Source organism: Myotis nattereri (genome assembly GCF_964212035.1).
Source record: "Myotis nattereri genome assembly, chromosome: 13".
Classification (NCBI taxonomy): Eukaryota; Metazoa; Chordata; class Mammalia; order Chiroptera; family Vespertilionidae; genus Myotis; species Myotis nattereri.
Genome location: NC_138088.1, coordinates 28,495,983 through 28,511,984, shown reverse-complemented (window position 1 = coordinate 28,511,984; position 16,002 = coordinate 28,495,983). Strand labels below are relative to the sequence as shown.

General features: G+C 41.3%; 1 protein-coding gene across 1 annotated transcript in view; it reads left to right on the top strand.

The window, feature by feature from the left end:
- Positions 1-15,085, top strand: part of BICC1 (BicC family RNA binding protein 1) — a gene marked incomplete at its 5' end in the record, with an annotated part of 120,304 nt that extends 105,219 nt beyond the window's left edge. The window contains 7 exons of the mRNA XM_081105216.1: positions 276-315; positions 683-837; positions 3,618-3,774; positions 6,812-6,972; positions 9,408-9,507; positions 12,167-12,245; positions 14,814-15,085. Coding sequence (XP_080961342.1) covers positions 276-315; positions 683-837; positions 3,618-3,774; positions 6,812-6,972; positions 9,408-9,507; positions 12,167-12,222 — 669 coding nt within the window. The 3' untranslated portion in view covers positions 12,223-12,245; positions 14,814-15,085. The remainder of the gene's footprint in view (positions 1-275; positions 316-682; positions 838-3,617; positions 3,775-6,811; positions 6,973-9,407; positions 9,508-12,166; positions 12,246-14,813) is intronic.
- Between the last annotated feature and the right edge of the window lie 917 nt (positions 15,086-16,002).

The window sequence follows — 16,002 nt, the reverse complement described above, 5'->3', positions numbered from 1 at the left end:
TGTTTTAAATATTCATAGAAAATAGGATTTTTTTTTCTTTTGAAGGAAGATTTCTGGCTCTTGTCATTGTCTCAACTTAAAGTCAAAAGTAGTAATTTATATTCTAATTAATTAGATTTGAAAACATGTTTAAATTGATCAGACTTGCACTGAATTAATGAGACATTATGGTGCTTAGCAGGTAGATTCTTGGGCTCTAGTCAAAACCTTGGTTTTCTAATCAGCATGACATTTGGATAAACTGGCAATAAAATATTTTCGCTCTGTTTTTTCAGGCATTTGACTATGAACAAAAGAAGCTATTAGCAACCAAAGGTATGTGATGTAGTAATGATTTTGATTCTCCCCTCTCCCATCAAAGACCCATACAAGATTCTCCAGTATTCACGTTGAATTGTGAAATTGGACCGTCGTAAAAAAAATGTTTAAGTTCAAAGTTGCAAAAGTTTTGTTGGGGTTAAATGTACTTTATTGAGTAGATTAGCATTAGATCAATTATGAAATAATGTAGCATTTTAAAATATAATGGCATAAAATATTTTATGATATTTTAAGTCATTTTGTATTAAATAATGTTCAGGTATGATTTCTTTACATATATCAAAGGAACAGCACGCATCAATATTTTAAAAAATATATTAAAAATATCAAGCATTTTTGTTGTATATTCTGTGTTCCAAAGCTATGTTAAAGAAACCAGTGGTGACGGAGGTCAGAACACCAACAAACACCTGGAGCGGCCTCGGGTTTTCTAAATCCATGCCAGCCGAGACCATCAAGGAGCTGAGAAGGGCCAACCACGTGTCCTATAAGCCCACAATGACAACCACTTTTGAGGTTTGTAAAGTCATCCCTACCCATTCTTCCTGTCTGCTCTCAGCAAAGGAGAACAGTCATCATTTCTCCCACCTCCCATTCTTCATTAAGAAAAGTCATTAATGGGAGTTGTTTTAATTTCTATTCTTATAAACATATTGCTATAAAATGGATGCACTCTAACATGCTTTTTTACATGTCTTCTCTCAGAGTTGTGGATCAGCTGTTCGTTATGGAGATGTAAATTCATAACTGAGTTTTTGTTAGGAGGAGACTGTCGTAAATGCTAAAACAAGGCTGAGATTAAGCCAAGGATAGATGTAACAATAGTCCATAAAATGTATAAAGAATCCTTTTATTCAGGGGTATCACTAGCAAGCCCACCATAGGGAGAAAAGGCAAATATTCAATAAAAGCAAGTGTTCAGATATGAGTTAAAAAGTCAGTGTGTTCAGTTGTGCCAGGAACACAGCAGGAAGTATCACAAACAAGAACTCCAGAATTTTATGTTTCCCAGATGTTGGCTGCCCTGCAGGGTGAGACTGGGAAGCTGGCATCCGCGCCACATGGAGAAGGGATCCAGAGGTCCCAGCTCCCCAGCCGGGCTACACATGACGCGCCCGGCCAGCCTTTTCAGCTTGAGAGGACCAGATTTTGGCTCTGAGCCCTTTGCGAATGGGGATGGAATAAGAGCGCACACGCATGCACACACCAACTGGGGAGACTGAGCAAACCCAAACACGGATGGAAATGACCGATCCAAGAATCACAATGTTCAACCAGAACACTGCAGACGGAAAAACAAACACTGGTGAAGGGTTTCGTAATTGTTAGTCTAATCACTAGCATTTGTAGATTGACCTTCTCCTTTCCACCTGTTTTCTTTGTAATAAATTAGACTGTTGACGAAGGGTGAAAGCAAAAGTGCATTTTTTTCTTCGTCTCTTTGCGTGAGTGAAGAAGCAAATACTATTGAAATACTAAAAGGAGGTCAGTCTCCTGTGAATTTTGAATTTCATCGTCAGGCCTACAGTAGCAACCTGACAGCTGTATTTAAAGATTGAGGTTACGGTCAGCAATGAGAAGATAGGGACGTAGGGAAAAGTTTTGAGGCTCTAAGAGGTGCAGTCCTCTTGCTGCCATTGTAACTCTGAGAGAAACTAAACAACTTTTGTTGGCAGTGACCTTAACACTGTGCTGATTCTTTCAACGGATGCACCTACAGTCTCATCCATTTCACTCACCTTTGTTTGGTAGGATGGGGTGTGCAGAAATGCTAATTCAGTTCTGTTCTCAAAGGCCAACAGTGTGACGGTTTGAAATGATCATTGTGACAATGTAGTTAAGTGCAGGGGCTGTGGGGTCCGGCAACCACCACTGATCGATGTACAGCTCTGGGGAGTGACTTCACTCCTCCGAGCCTGTTTTCTCATTTGGTGGTTTAGAGGATCACATGGCAGAGGGCGGCCAGTGCATAGCATGGTGTACGGTAAGTTCTGAGTAATACTTAGCGGTTCCTGTTATTTCCACTGGAGAACTTTACCCTGAAGAAAACCAAGAGCTTGGAATGTTGATGAAGGAGGCTATTGGTGCAGTTGTGGAAATAGAGAGGAGTGTGTGGGTGTATTCAGAGATAACATGGACAGAATTTGCCGATGGATGGGCTGTGGTGCGGGAAGGAGGGAGGAGAATGACTTGAGCAACTGGGTAAATGGTAGAGTTACATATTGAGATGTAGGGATACTAAGAAAGGAGTAGGTTTGGGTGTAGCTGGTGGGGACAGATATACAACAGTTCAGTTGCAGGTACCCTAAATTTAAAGTGAGACAGTTACATGGAGGTGTCAGATTGGCAGCTCCAGGATAGTAATTTGAACAGAAAAGTTAAATCTGGAAGTAAAAATTTTGGAGTCCTGGATGTAGTTAAACCTTGAAAGAGGTGAGATTACTGAATAAGAGAGAAGGAATGCCAGATCAAGCCCAGTGAGATGACATTCAGAGTAGAAAGGGAGGAAGATCCTACAAAGCTCCAGTGCCGTAGGCGGAAACCCCGGGAGTGTGGTGTCCTGGTGCCTTGAAGGAGGAAGTGTGAGAGGAGGGTGTGGCCGCTGTGAGACCGAATTAGGTGAGAGTGTTGAAGTGAACAGTAAAGGATTCTCTTGGAATTCCCCAGTGAATGTGAAACTTCGGAAATCAGAGAATCTTGGCGTTAATTTTCTAGATCCAGTTCAAAATAGGGTGTCTGTAATATGGTGATGGAATGAATAAATGCTAGTTCTGTGCAGACTTTGAGATCTTTTAAGTTATTATTTTGATTTGGGGGAATGAAATAAGGTAGACTTTTCTAGGTATTTGTGATTTGTTGGAGAGATCCTGTTTAGATGAGGCCAACACCGGGGTCATGCCAGATCTCTCTCTGCCCTCCAACTTGATTAGCCTGGTAGCTGAATTCTTGTCAAAGCATTGGGTCTACTATTCCTCTTCCCCATTGTCTGTCCTTTTCGTGTGGCACAAGGCAGAGAATCTCTTGTAGATCTTTACAGGAGTAAGTCTTTATACCGAGGACTCTCAGAACTCTGCTGGGCACCTTCACGATGAGGGACAGAGATTTCACGGTGTATATTTCCAAGTCCTCGGTGGCTGGAAGACAGAGACAGGGACCACAGCCTCGTCCCCAGGAGCAGCATCCGTGGGTGACTGCAGTGGTTAGCAATTGAAGTAAATGGCAGTGGTCTACTGGGGATTCTTTCCCCTCCACCCACCTTATTAAACATTTCCTTGTCTGGCTTTCCTTGTCGACAGGGCTCATCAGTGTCCCTCTCGAGGTCCAACAGCCGTGAGCACTTGGGAAGTGGAAGCGAATCTGATAACTGGAGGGACCGAAATGGAATAGGACCTGCCAGCCATAATGAATTTGCAGCTTCTATTGGCAGCCCCAAGCGTAAACAAAACAAATCAAGTGAGCTTTGACTTTTAATCATACTTTTAGGTGTAATTAGCGTGAAATTTGTTTATTTGGTTGAGAGTGATGTTCAAGGATGAATTCTGCACTCCGTGCCTTCACGTGTTTGTCATAATCCACAGGCCACCTCCTCTGGGAAGCCTTCCTTCTTTTCTCCGGGGAAGCAGACCAGGCGGTGTTCTGCTTTCACCGCATTTTGTACTTGCTTTTACTCATGCACCTGTCTAGAGTGTAATTACCTGTGTACGTAATTGTCTCCTCCTGTAGAATTTGAGCTCCACAGCCAGGGACCATATTTTTCATTCAGTGAACACTTTTTAAATGCCCACATGCCAGGCATTCTGTTGGGCTGTGCCTGATTTGTTATTTCTTCCCAAATGTCTGACAGTGTGTGACACCCAGTAGGTGCTCAGTAAATGCTTGTTGAATGAATATAGGAAGGAGTCACGCACACAGACACGAACACTCAAGATGTGGAGCAGACTGTGTTCAGATTAGCATCTTGGACAGCAGAAGAAAGTCTGCTCTGTAGGTAGCTCCTGAAGGTGAAAAGCAGCATTTGATATGTTAAATGGACAAGATGTAACTGAATTTATGTAAATTTAATTTATCTTTAAAGCATAAGGGTTCTGGCTTTAGAAAGATGCGGTTGAGACTCAGCATGAGTCCAGTGGTTTGTCTGTAACAGCACCCACACTTCTGGGCTGTGTAACAAGGTGAGCAGATGAGAACTGGCAATAGTCATCACAATACATGCCTCCGTTCAGGGTTTGGGACGAATTGGGAGCCCTGAGACGCAGAGCGTGCAGGATTTGAAGGCTCCTTAAAAGCCATCTAAATGAGCACAGTAGTCACTCAGTAAGTCGGGTGTTACCATCAATCAAGTTGCTGTGCTGTCAGAGGGTCTCCGATTTGAGAATACCGGTCTGGGGTTGGCCAAGTCTCAGTAAGAGAGCACGGTCAACTCGTTCATGCCCTTGTGCGCTGTCTGTGGGCGCCTGGGCCCTTCCTGGAGACGGGGGCTGGTGCCAGGTAGGTCTAGAGGTGGAAGTGACCTTTGTCCTGTAGCCCAAAATAAATTAGTCCTGTGCCTCTCCTTTCCCTTCACTTGATGCTGGGTAATTAAAATTGTCTGTAAACTTAAATGCACTGAGGTTCAGGATTAGGGATAAAATATCAGAATTCTTTAATAAAAGGGAATCATTAAAAAAACAGTTATTTTGCTTTTGTCAGATGTTTTAAGAGAATAGGGAGTTTAAGTAGTTACGATAAAAAGAAACAATGTACACTAACAGATATCACTAAGAATATTTTAGCACATTTTTTTTCACATTTTATTAATGAATTTTTTTATCTCAATATATGCCAAGTATTATTTAACCATGTAATCTACATAAAGATATTTTTATATAATATTTTACATTCTTTTTTATACTATGTCTTTAAAATCTGGTGTATATTTCACACTTACTGAACATTTTAATTGTCAGTAGCTACGTACTAGTATAGCCAATGGCTACTGTACTGAACAGCACAGTTTTAAGTAATTTTTTTTTTTACACCCTCGTCAGCATTACCAATGTCTAGGTTTTCTCCAGGCATCCCTGTTTATACCAGTTGTTCCAGTGTTAATTCTCAATCACTCCCACTTTTACTCTCAAAAATGTAAATTTATCATTTGGACAATTATATGGTAAACTTACCATGTTGTCGAGTCCAGCGGTCACTTCATTGTGCCCATCGTATCCTGCTTGGCATCACCCTTGACCCAGTACATCATTGGTCACTCCCTCAATCTTTTCTGGTGACATGGGGCCTTACCTCCAAATGGTGGAGTGGTCCAGGGCCGAAGGCCTTCTGAACTTGGTTCTGGATCCTTTTTCGTCACATTCTCTCCACAAGAGATAAGACATCTGTTTTTAAGAGAAAGAGAACTCTTATCAAGAAATTCCTTCCACTTGAGATAAAGGACTCCTCCATTGGGAGATAAAAACAACTGAAGGAAGTTATTAGTGGCACCCAAAACAGTGCAGAATGTAATTCTTAGATTTGGTGAACCCACTGACCCCAGAGGAGATTAGGTGGACCTCACTGGCCAGGTGAGTGTCCTCCTTCCCTCTCTCCCTAGGAATCCCCTATGAGGCTGCATCTTTGGTGTAAGAAGATTGAATCCCTACATCGACAAGAGCCAGCTGTTAGCCGGGGATACGGGCTGCACAGCTCCGCTAGAATCTCCAAAGCAGATCTTGAAGAGTATTTAAATATTTGGTCAACTACTTGGCCTGGCTCACGAGGCCATCACCCAGCTGTGCATGTCACTGGGCCTGAGAACTATACACAATGTGGAGAGATCGTCACCCATAAATCAGTTTTAGAGCCAAGCAAAGCTCAGCATTGCTGTCTTAGAGAATTTTTCTCAAGAGACCGATTTGTTTCTGTCCTAAATGAAATCCGGGAACTCCAGCAGCATTTCTGTCTCACTTCATGGTACTCTTCATGTTGGAACTACTCTATTTTGTGAGCTTACGGCCCAATTATATTTTTGTAGGGAAGGGGATTTATGTGGTGCACTATTACAGAATCCCTCTGACCGCAGGTGAGCACAAGTGTGGAGGCAGAGAGCCATCCGAAAGGAGCCTGGACTTGCAGTACCTTTCCGCACCTTAATTATGTCCCAAGGGTCTTCCTCCCGATTCCTCACTTAATTCACACGCAATCAATTATAAAGAGCAAATGCTTCTGAATGCTCCATGAGAAAGTGATTAATGATTATTAACTGCAGAGGCACTGTTGCTGAATTGCTGCCTCCCAAGTGTAACCTTATAAATGGCAAGAGCCTCTCTGAAAGCAATAACCGGCATTTCGTTAATGAAAAGCCAGTGTTTCACTCCGTAAAGGATTGCTCTGCTTCTGCAGCTACAGTTCTATTCAGCCCAGCAATGAAGCTGAAATATTGGAGGGATTAAAACTTTTAATTAAACCTTGTTCTCTCCGGGCATTTGCACTTCAAGCCTGTCTCTCGTTTGCCCTTCAGCGGAACACTATCTCAGCAGCAGCAATTACATGGACTGCATTTCCTCGCTGACAGGAAGCAATGGCTGTAACCTAAACAGCTCTTTCAAAGGCTCTGACCTCCCCGAGCTCTTCAGCAAACTGGGTCTGGGCAAATACACAGACGTCTTCCAGCAGCAAGAGGTCAGTCATTATTTACTCATCCCCCCATCTTCGTTTGGGTTCTGTGTACGACAACTTCTAGAATGAAATCCCTCACTGACCTGTGACTGTTTTCACTGAGCATTGATTCAAGTCTCATAGCTTGCTTGTTTTTGCTGCTAAGAAAAACGTGATCTCATTTCCTATTTAGTGCAACTAGTAAACACAGGATGTGTGTTCACAAAAACACCCCTTCAACAGTTTTAGCTAAACAGTGTATTGATTCATTGCTCTCAAGGTCAGCAACAAGTCTGTATTTAATGTGATTTCACACTTTAAACTATTATCTTTATTTGTGGCACTTAAATACCAGTACCTGAAATAAATGTGTGGTTGTTTCTGACCCCATCCTCCTTAAGTTGCTGAAGTCTGTTCTCACAGAGTATAATGTACTTTTTTGCATGCTCATTTATTCTTTAATTTACTGATTGGCTTTTGCCTAAACTGAGATGTTTTCTGAACCATCTCTGCCATGGATTTGGTCTAACTACTCAGCCATGGCCATTACGCTCTGGCGTAGAGAACAGAGCATGACTCTTTCTGATAATGCTGTCATTTTACCCAGGCACAGCTAATCCAGTGCAGCAGAGAGTTAGAATAGTTCCATAAATGTGTCTATTCAATTCTAGTTTGACACTGGCATCTTAGAGACCATCTGATTAAGTCAGTAATTCCCAGATCAGTGAAGAATCCAGGATTTTTTAGTGCTTTGTATCATAAATTTAAGGTATTGCCCATAGCTCAATAACTTAAGTTTGATTGCTGAACTTTACTTTTTTTTTTTTATAATACCAAAAAGGTTATAATGTGTATATTGGATAATTAGTGTTCTAAATTTAACCAAGGATATTGTGAGTTGAATAACATTTTCATCATCAGTGCATCAAGGAATTGCACTTATTTAGTCCTGCTGCTTAGATGAGGGTGGCTGATTGAGAAGTTCAAGGGCAGAGGTATTTTTTAACTTGTCCAGAAACAAAAGGTTTCCAAGTGAGATTAGATATTATTCAGTAACATTCAGGGTTTCTTTTTAATCTATAGTATTTATTTGAAGAAGCACAGAAATAAATTTATTATAGGTACTTCTTATCCACTTATTTCAAAAAGGAAGAAAATATGATCATATAAAACAAAGGTGGCTGGCTTTATTTCATATTTATTAGCTTAGAGCAGACTACAGCCTGCAGACTTGCTGCCTGATTTTGTCAGTAAGAGTTTTGGTTGGAACACAGCTTCATTTATATTTTGTCTGTGGTTGCTTTTGAGCTCAAACAGGAGAGTTGAGTAGTTGCAACAGAGTCAATATGGCCCACAAAGCCTAAAATAATTACTGTCCTGCCCTTTATTTCAGGCACCCCCAAATTCTTAGTCTCCATTAAATAGAATTTCTAAAAACATAGCTTTAGATCTATGATAAATGAAAAACAAAAAGGTTTTACAAGATCTGGGTGTAACTTGTAAATCAAAACAAAATTTCAAATTAATTTCTTGAAAAAGTATGCATTACTATTTTCAGGTGTGTTGAAATTTGGTACTGCTTCCTTTATTTAGGATATTTTCCAATATTCAGGTATAACTTAATAAGAGTCACTCATTAACTAGTCTTGTGAGATTTATTTAGCAACTTTCCCAGATATTTCTGTATACATTGTTATCAGCCATAGCTGCCCATTCTTTTATCCTCTTGGTGAGCCCTTTGCTTTATGTCTACAATCATATTTAATGCCCACAGAAGTCTTGTCAGAGTCAGAATCTGAACCCATCTCTCTCTGCCTTTGGAGCCCAAGGCCCATCTGTTCTTCCACAGTGCCTCCCAGGGCGGGATGAGATCCTCGGCTAGCTGCCCTCCACCCTTCGTTGCTGATGCCACAGAGCACAGTTATACTGTTCCTGGAAAGATTCTTGTCTGCCAGGCCCAGCCAAGTGGGTTATGGGTCTGATGAAGCCTGGGAATTCCTCTGTCATTCTTATGTAAAACACAGTGGAAGATACCACCTATGATACTTGTAATTCAGCTTCTTTTTATAGAGATATACTTAACTAAGTCAAAGCTAAGAAATATTTTCTCTCTTCTGGGAAGATATGTATTCTTCCTTTTATCAGTTCGCACACACAAAAAAAATGTACAATTTGTATTTCCCTTTTTGTCCCGGCTTCCAGGATGCTCAGATCTGTTTTTAATCTCACGTGCAGTAAATCGCTGGCTTAGTCTAAGTCTGCTGATAGAATAATCACTTTTGTTTCATCCCCTTAATTACTTTACTCTTGTCCCTTAGGGTTGTGACACCGCTGTTCTTTTTTGGAAGTAGGCAGAGTATAATTAATAAACAAAGTAGGTGTAACAAGGAGTTGAACCTACAGTGAGGAAGAAAATAAATCCTTAGTATATTGGTTATAGATTACCTTTTCACCCACAGATCGATCTTCAGACATTCCTCACTCTCACAGATCAGGATCTGAAGGAGCTGGGAATTACGACTTTTGGTGCCAGGAGGAAAATGCTGCTTGCAATCTCAGGTGAATATAAATGCTCACACTCATATTTTAAGTCTGAATAACTTCTGCCAGTGGTCTCAGCCAGTGGGGCTGGTTCGACCCATTTACCACTTGCTTGCCACCCGGGCACCTTGGTGGTTTCAGAGTGCTTCCTGCTAACAGTATGACCAGTGCTCAGAACCTCCCCTCTTTCATCAAGACATCGCCGGAAAACCTGCTGTGACAGTATCGTTCCTTAAAACAGATTTCTCCAGAAAGATCTAACCAAAATTGCCCTTTGCAGAAGGTGAGCCAGGGGTTGCAGCACAATTCTCCTTTCTTGTTGTTGTGTTCAGCAGCGATCATTGGGTTAGTGAATAATGATTCTGGATTGGCTGTCGTGTTTCAAGTGCATGTGTGCTTGTATACCAACAGAGGTCATTGCAGAGGTGAATGCTCCGTGCTATTGGCAGGTATTACTTGTCTGAATGCTTTTTATTTTTTTTTTACTAAAGTTTTCATGAAATTTGTGAGTCACAGAAGGGTGTAGGATCCTGAAATTTAGTCACAGAATGAAGGAAAATAATGTTGTCTGTCTCCCAGACTGCCTTCTGTATGCAGCGGTTTCATATTCTATGTATTACAAAATGCTCTACACATATTTACTGGGGACCTCCTATTTGAAAGGAGTTGAGCCAGCTGATGAGTCAGGAGTCGGCAAATACAGAACAGTGTACCTCCAAAAGGTGTTTTGAGAAATATGAGGAAGAAATGGGGGGGTCAAACTTTGGGTTACTTTTTGAAGACTGTCTGATGAATATCCGTGTTTCAAAAACGTAGACACCAAGGGCAAAAGCCAGGGGTGGGGTGTGGTGAGAATATGACTTGGCTTTTTCAGAACATTGAAGCTGCAGGCTGTGCCTTTTTGAGGCCAGCAGGTGCATCCAGCTGGTGAGAGTCCTTTGCAAACAGCAGTCACTAATCAGATCAGCAAGTAAAATTTAAACCTCAGTGGTTTTCCATTTTGTTTTAGCAGCAGATTGCATCCCCCACCCACTTCCCCATAGGAAATCTTATCTATAGACCTAATATCTGAAACAGACATAAGTGGAGCGGCTTTGAATCAGGGGTGGAAATTCAGCCATCGAGCAGCCTGTTGGGTCCTCTGTGGATCAACACGGTTCTGCACGCATCAGTGATTAGGGACGTCTTCCTCCACCCTGCGTCCCCAAGCGGCTGCATTAAGGGAGCTCCACAGGGCAGACGCTTTTTCTTTTTTGCTCATAAGATCAGCTTGACACAGTACAAAGAACACTGTATTCAAACAAGGAGAGTTGGGCTTTGCCTCTGCCGTCGCGTGAGTCCTTGGGCGAGTTTCCAAAACCATGAAGGTGGATTGGAATAGATGATCCTGTGAAGTTACCTTCTATTTCTACATCTATCCTTCCACGTGGTGCACATATGAATAGCAGGGGCCTCCCCTGTTGTTTTTTTTATTGTCTGTGTAAATAGGATAATTTGTTTTTTTAACTTGTTTACCCTAAAGCTCCACCTCAGAGGGCTATACCTAGAACCGAATTTACTTTACATATTTTCGCATTCATCCATTAATGTGAAAATGGAGTTTACACTATACTTGAAATTTGATTAACTCACAGAATCACCACGCTTATATTAAAATATGCCTGTGGGCCAGCACATTTATAGAAGAGTGTGTTCCAGAACTCCATGATCTTTCTCTAGAGATTCATGGAATGTCGGTGACAGTAAAATGAAAGTTCAGTTTTCTTTGTGTACCAACCCACTTCCAAACTCTGTAAGGCCTCCAGCAACAAGCAGCCATCTCTCAATACTTCCAAGGGCTCCAGCTGGATTGTTACTATCTTTACTTGGAACACGTTTGTGATCTATTCCAGGTGGGTTTGGGGGAGTTCAGTGGGAAACAGCAGGGAGGGGGTTTGAGTCCTCTTTAAAAACACGTTTTATCCAATCATCATCCTCAGCGTGGATCTGCTGAGGTTATAGCTCCCGTAGCCGGCCTCTCAGTGGGACTCACAGGTCCTTGCTGTGAACGGGAACGGGACTTTGAGTAAGATGCCTTATGAATGCTCTGCACGGCAGGAAGTACTTGATTATTTTAAGAATGATTTCACCTCACTTTGTTGCCTGCATTTGTTTGAACCTGGTAAATTGTTTTCTCTGCAAATAATCAGTTTTTATTGAGAAGCCCTTCATCAAAAAGCTTCTTTTTCCAGTTCAGCTCATTTGATAACAAACACATCCATTTATAGCCTCAGAACATTCCATTTCCAGGTAGGTGCAGGATAGCTGGGCAGCTTGGACGTGCGTTGGCCTTGGCCTTGTGGTTACAGAGTTTGCTCACAATTCCTTTTTAAAACTTTAAACTTATAATCAGAGTTCTTTCAGTGTAAGGTTTGGTTCTGTTTTTATTTTGAGCCACAAGACATGTATTTTTGTGTTATAGGAGATGAGGTTTATCTCTAGTAGAAATGGATGAGAGAAAACAATGATTTTTTCTTCAAATCCATGATTTTTTGACAATTTTTTTACTTCTCTCAGTATTTTCGTAAGTAGTTAGCTAAATATGCAGGGACTGAGTGAAAGGACGTTTAGCATCCTGTTGTCAGGCTTCCCGCCAAGGCCTCAGGTAGATCTAACATTTCCCGACCTATTCTTTTAGTTTGTGACTCTGTTCAGATCCGCAACAAGATCCTGAGAGCTGCCAGGATTGTGTGACCCTTGGAATTTCAGAGAAAAAGGTTGGTATTTTCCCAATTATCCCTTAGGCTTATTGGAAAAAAAAAAAGGACAATTTGCTTTTTAATTTAAAAGGCTAAAGTCTATTCAATAGGAGTTGGTCCTTGAGAGTCTACATTCTTTAGGGAATGGCTGAATTCCTTCACAGTCATTTTATTCTTCCCAAAACCTAGTTGATAGGACTTTTCAGAGTAAAGTTTTCATTGTCTATGAAAAAATTGTTTTCTTCACTGGCCCATTGGTTTTCGTGTGCTCCGTTGGACGTGTTCCGTGGGATAAGGGAGTAGAATGTTTGCCCTCATTCACGCCTTTCCTCCTCTATAGTATGGGAGTGTGTGTCCTGGTGCGTGGGTTATTCCCCCACGAGAAAATGAAGGCCAAACAAAGTGTTTCAACTTGAAGGTGACAAAACTTTCCCAGGCTGTGCACTTCAGAGGATTCATCTATTCTTAACTCTCCTATACTTGCCTTTAAATATATTAAATTCTGTCTTGATTTCTGAATTTCTGCGGGAACTTGATACAGTAGCTATCTATAAGCATGCCTGCATGTGTCTTTTGCTTGTTAAGGTATCTTCCTTGCTTCTTTAAAGTTTTTAAGCTACATTTTTCTATTTTTTTTTTAAAAAAAAACTGGCATATGAACTGTGAAGCAAAGCTCTGCTGTCTGGCATAGGTGGGACTACCAATTTCTCAAATTTGTGTTCCTGATGCTTTGGTTGGTTTTCGCACAGTGGATGGATCCCTGCAGCCCAGGGCCTGGACCTTTGCATCAGGCAGGGTTAAAGCTTGTCACTTAACTGCTTACTTTGACTGTTTTTTTTTAAAATCCTCACCTCAGGATATTTTTCTATTGATTTTAAGAGAGGGAAAGAGAGAGAGAGAGAGAAACGTCTATGTGAGAGAAATACATCGATTGGTTGCCTCCTGCACACCAGGACCCTGGCCGGGGAGGAGCCTGCAACCGAGGTATGTGTGTGCTTTCGACTGGAACCCAGGACCCTTTGGTCCACGGGCCACCACTCTGTCCACTGAGCCAAACAAGCTAGGGCACTTAGACTATTTTTAAAACTCAACTTCCTTACCTATAAAATGGAGAATGGTAATATTATCTACCCCTTAAGGAGGACTTAAATACAACAAAACAAATATAAAGTGCTTGTCATATAAACTCTAATAAATCATGACATTTTTCTTCTCCCTGCAGAAGAACTAAATGTGAACAAAAAAGAGATATCTCTACTTATGCATTGCCCCCATGGGGCAGACACTTAACGTTTTGGAAGGCAGTGAGGTGAAATGTTAAGGGTGTTGGTCCATTTTCCAGAACTCAGGAGACCAGAGCACTTCTGGCCATCTGGCTGTCCTTGGCCACCGGTAACCCCCTGCAACATGGGTCTGTGTTTTTCGTCTCAGCATTACTGTAGCCAGCCATCACTTGCAGTGCAACTTCAGAATTCGAAAGGGGATTGTACCTGTGTGTGGTTAAAAAGGAACTGAATACTGTGCCAATATAAGGTGCTCAATCACTGGCTCCATCCTGCCCCCCCCCCCCCAAAAAAAGACAACTTTAAGCATATTAACTATATAATCTCTCTATTTGAAATTGAATACGTTGGAAGATATCTGGCTATCAGAGGCCAACAATCCTGTTCCTTGTATTAATTCACCAGCAAGAGTTCCATCAGCTGATAGGAGGATTTATACATTTATGTGGGGTGATGAGAATAGAGTGGTTGTATAGTCATAAACAAGGTAGGCTGCTTCAATTTTTTCCCTTTCTGGTTAATAATTTTTAGTTGGAAAAAGACTGTTTTCTATGTACTCTGGTTTCTTTAAAATTGAGCATCTGAGATTTCCCCGAAAAATGTAAAGTATTGGTGGTTTTCAATTGTTTATTTCCTGGAGTGGTTGCTATTTTTCACTAAGTTAACTTTTTATTCAATGAATCCTCCTGCTGATATGCTTCTTCATATAGCTCCTCTGACCCAAGGATCACAGGTATCACGAGTTGGTGGAGCCACAGGGCTGGGGCCGAACACAGCCATGTCTTCCTCCAATATTCTCATGTGCAGATGTGGGGTCTTTTCATGTCTGACTGTAATAATTTAATGGTTGCTGTATTTGATGTGGGTGAGCTCAACAGCTGTAGTAACATTCTGTGTCTTTGGTGTAATACATGCTCTCCTGTGCCTTTCACCAGCATTGATGTCCCCCCCATCCCTTTGCCTCTGAGGTGACATTTGGGGTAGGTCAACCTGCTCAACTTGTATATCCAGAGTTTAGAGGATCCTGAGAATGACACCTCCCCCAGATAGTTGACACTGCAATAACAACACGTTGTCCTCGATTCTCTCGGCTACCAACATGTTGCCTTTAATATCAGACTTTCTAGCATTTCAGAAATGTCTTGACCATCAACTAAAGGTTTTCCTTTCGCTACCAGACTTGACTCCCTCCTCCCCCAAACCTACAGTACACCATTTTCTGAGCTTGACTGCCATGTCCTGTACATTACAGACGTTCTCCATGGAGTTTCTAACACTTCTCTTTCTCTCTCTCTCTCTTTAGAACTAAATAAAAACCGGAGAAAGCTTTTCGAACCGCCAAATGCACGCACCTCTTTCCTGGAAGGTGGAGCCAGCGGGAGGCTGCCCCGTCAGTACCACTCGGACATTGCGAGTGTCAGTGGCCGCTGGTAGCAGTGCCCCTCCGGGACCCCCGCCAACTTTCATCAACGTGGAGACAGGAGATCTGTGAGCGGCCATCACTGCACCCGTCCGTAGCACTCTGGTGACTGGTATCAGGACCAAAGCATCTTATTCACACCTGAATTTTGTGCCAAAAAGGAAGAAAAGAGAGAAGATATTCTTAGGTCATCATTCAGAACACCACATGCAGATTGCTTTTTTAAAAAATGGTAATTGGACAGAATTTGCAATATGAGGGTAGGGCTTTATTTCCTGTTTTTATTTACCTATATAACATATGCACTGATTTTTTTTTTTTTTTTTTACTTAAAATGAAGGATGATTTGACATCTGGGATGCCAGAAAACATTGAAGTTATTGTTTGCTTGGTTGTGTTTTTTTTTTTTTTTTTTTTGTATTTGGGGATTTTAAAAAAATAATAATCAAAAGTGGAATTTTCTGGTACTGCTCTAAAATAAGTATTGAGGTCTCTCAGCACTTTACACTTTCTAATTTCTTGTCCTGTGGAAATGCTCTCATTTTTATGTCACCTGATGAAATGGTACAAATCAGATTTAGTCACATTTTTCTGACTGCGTTAAATTTTTATTTGAAATGGTACTGGATGATTAGTTTCTGTGCAGAGTATCCTGTGACTTTGGGAAATGTAAGTGACTCCACTTGATTCTGGACCAGCTCTGTTCATTTATGTCAGCACCCTAGAAGCAGTGCGCAGTGAACCCCGTTCACTGTAACAAGGGCAAAGAAAGACCAAACGGACTTTGCAATATTAACCCTTTGCAGTTATCATATTTAGCTGCTGCCTATATTGCTAAAATGATGTTAATGGTTGTACTAAAGGCAAAGGGCTATTTTTAGTATACTGCCACTAAAGGATACTTATTTATATCAAACTTTTTATTTTTAGATATTATAAGCATACCGTACATAACTGATGAAATTGATATCTACTAGAGATTTATGGTAGAGCATGGACGGCATTCAACAACTGGAGCCCTAGATTGTCACTTTATTTAAAAAAGACAAATAATCATCTGACAAGACAGCAC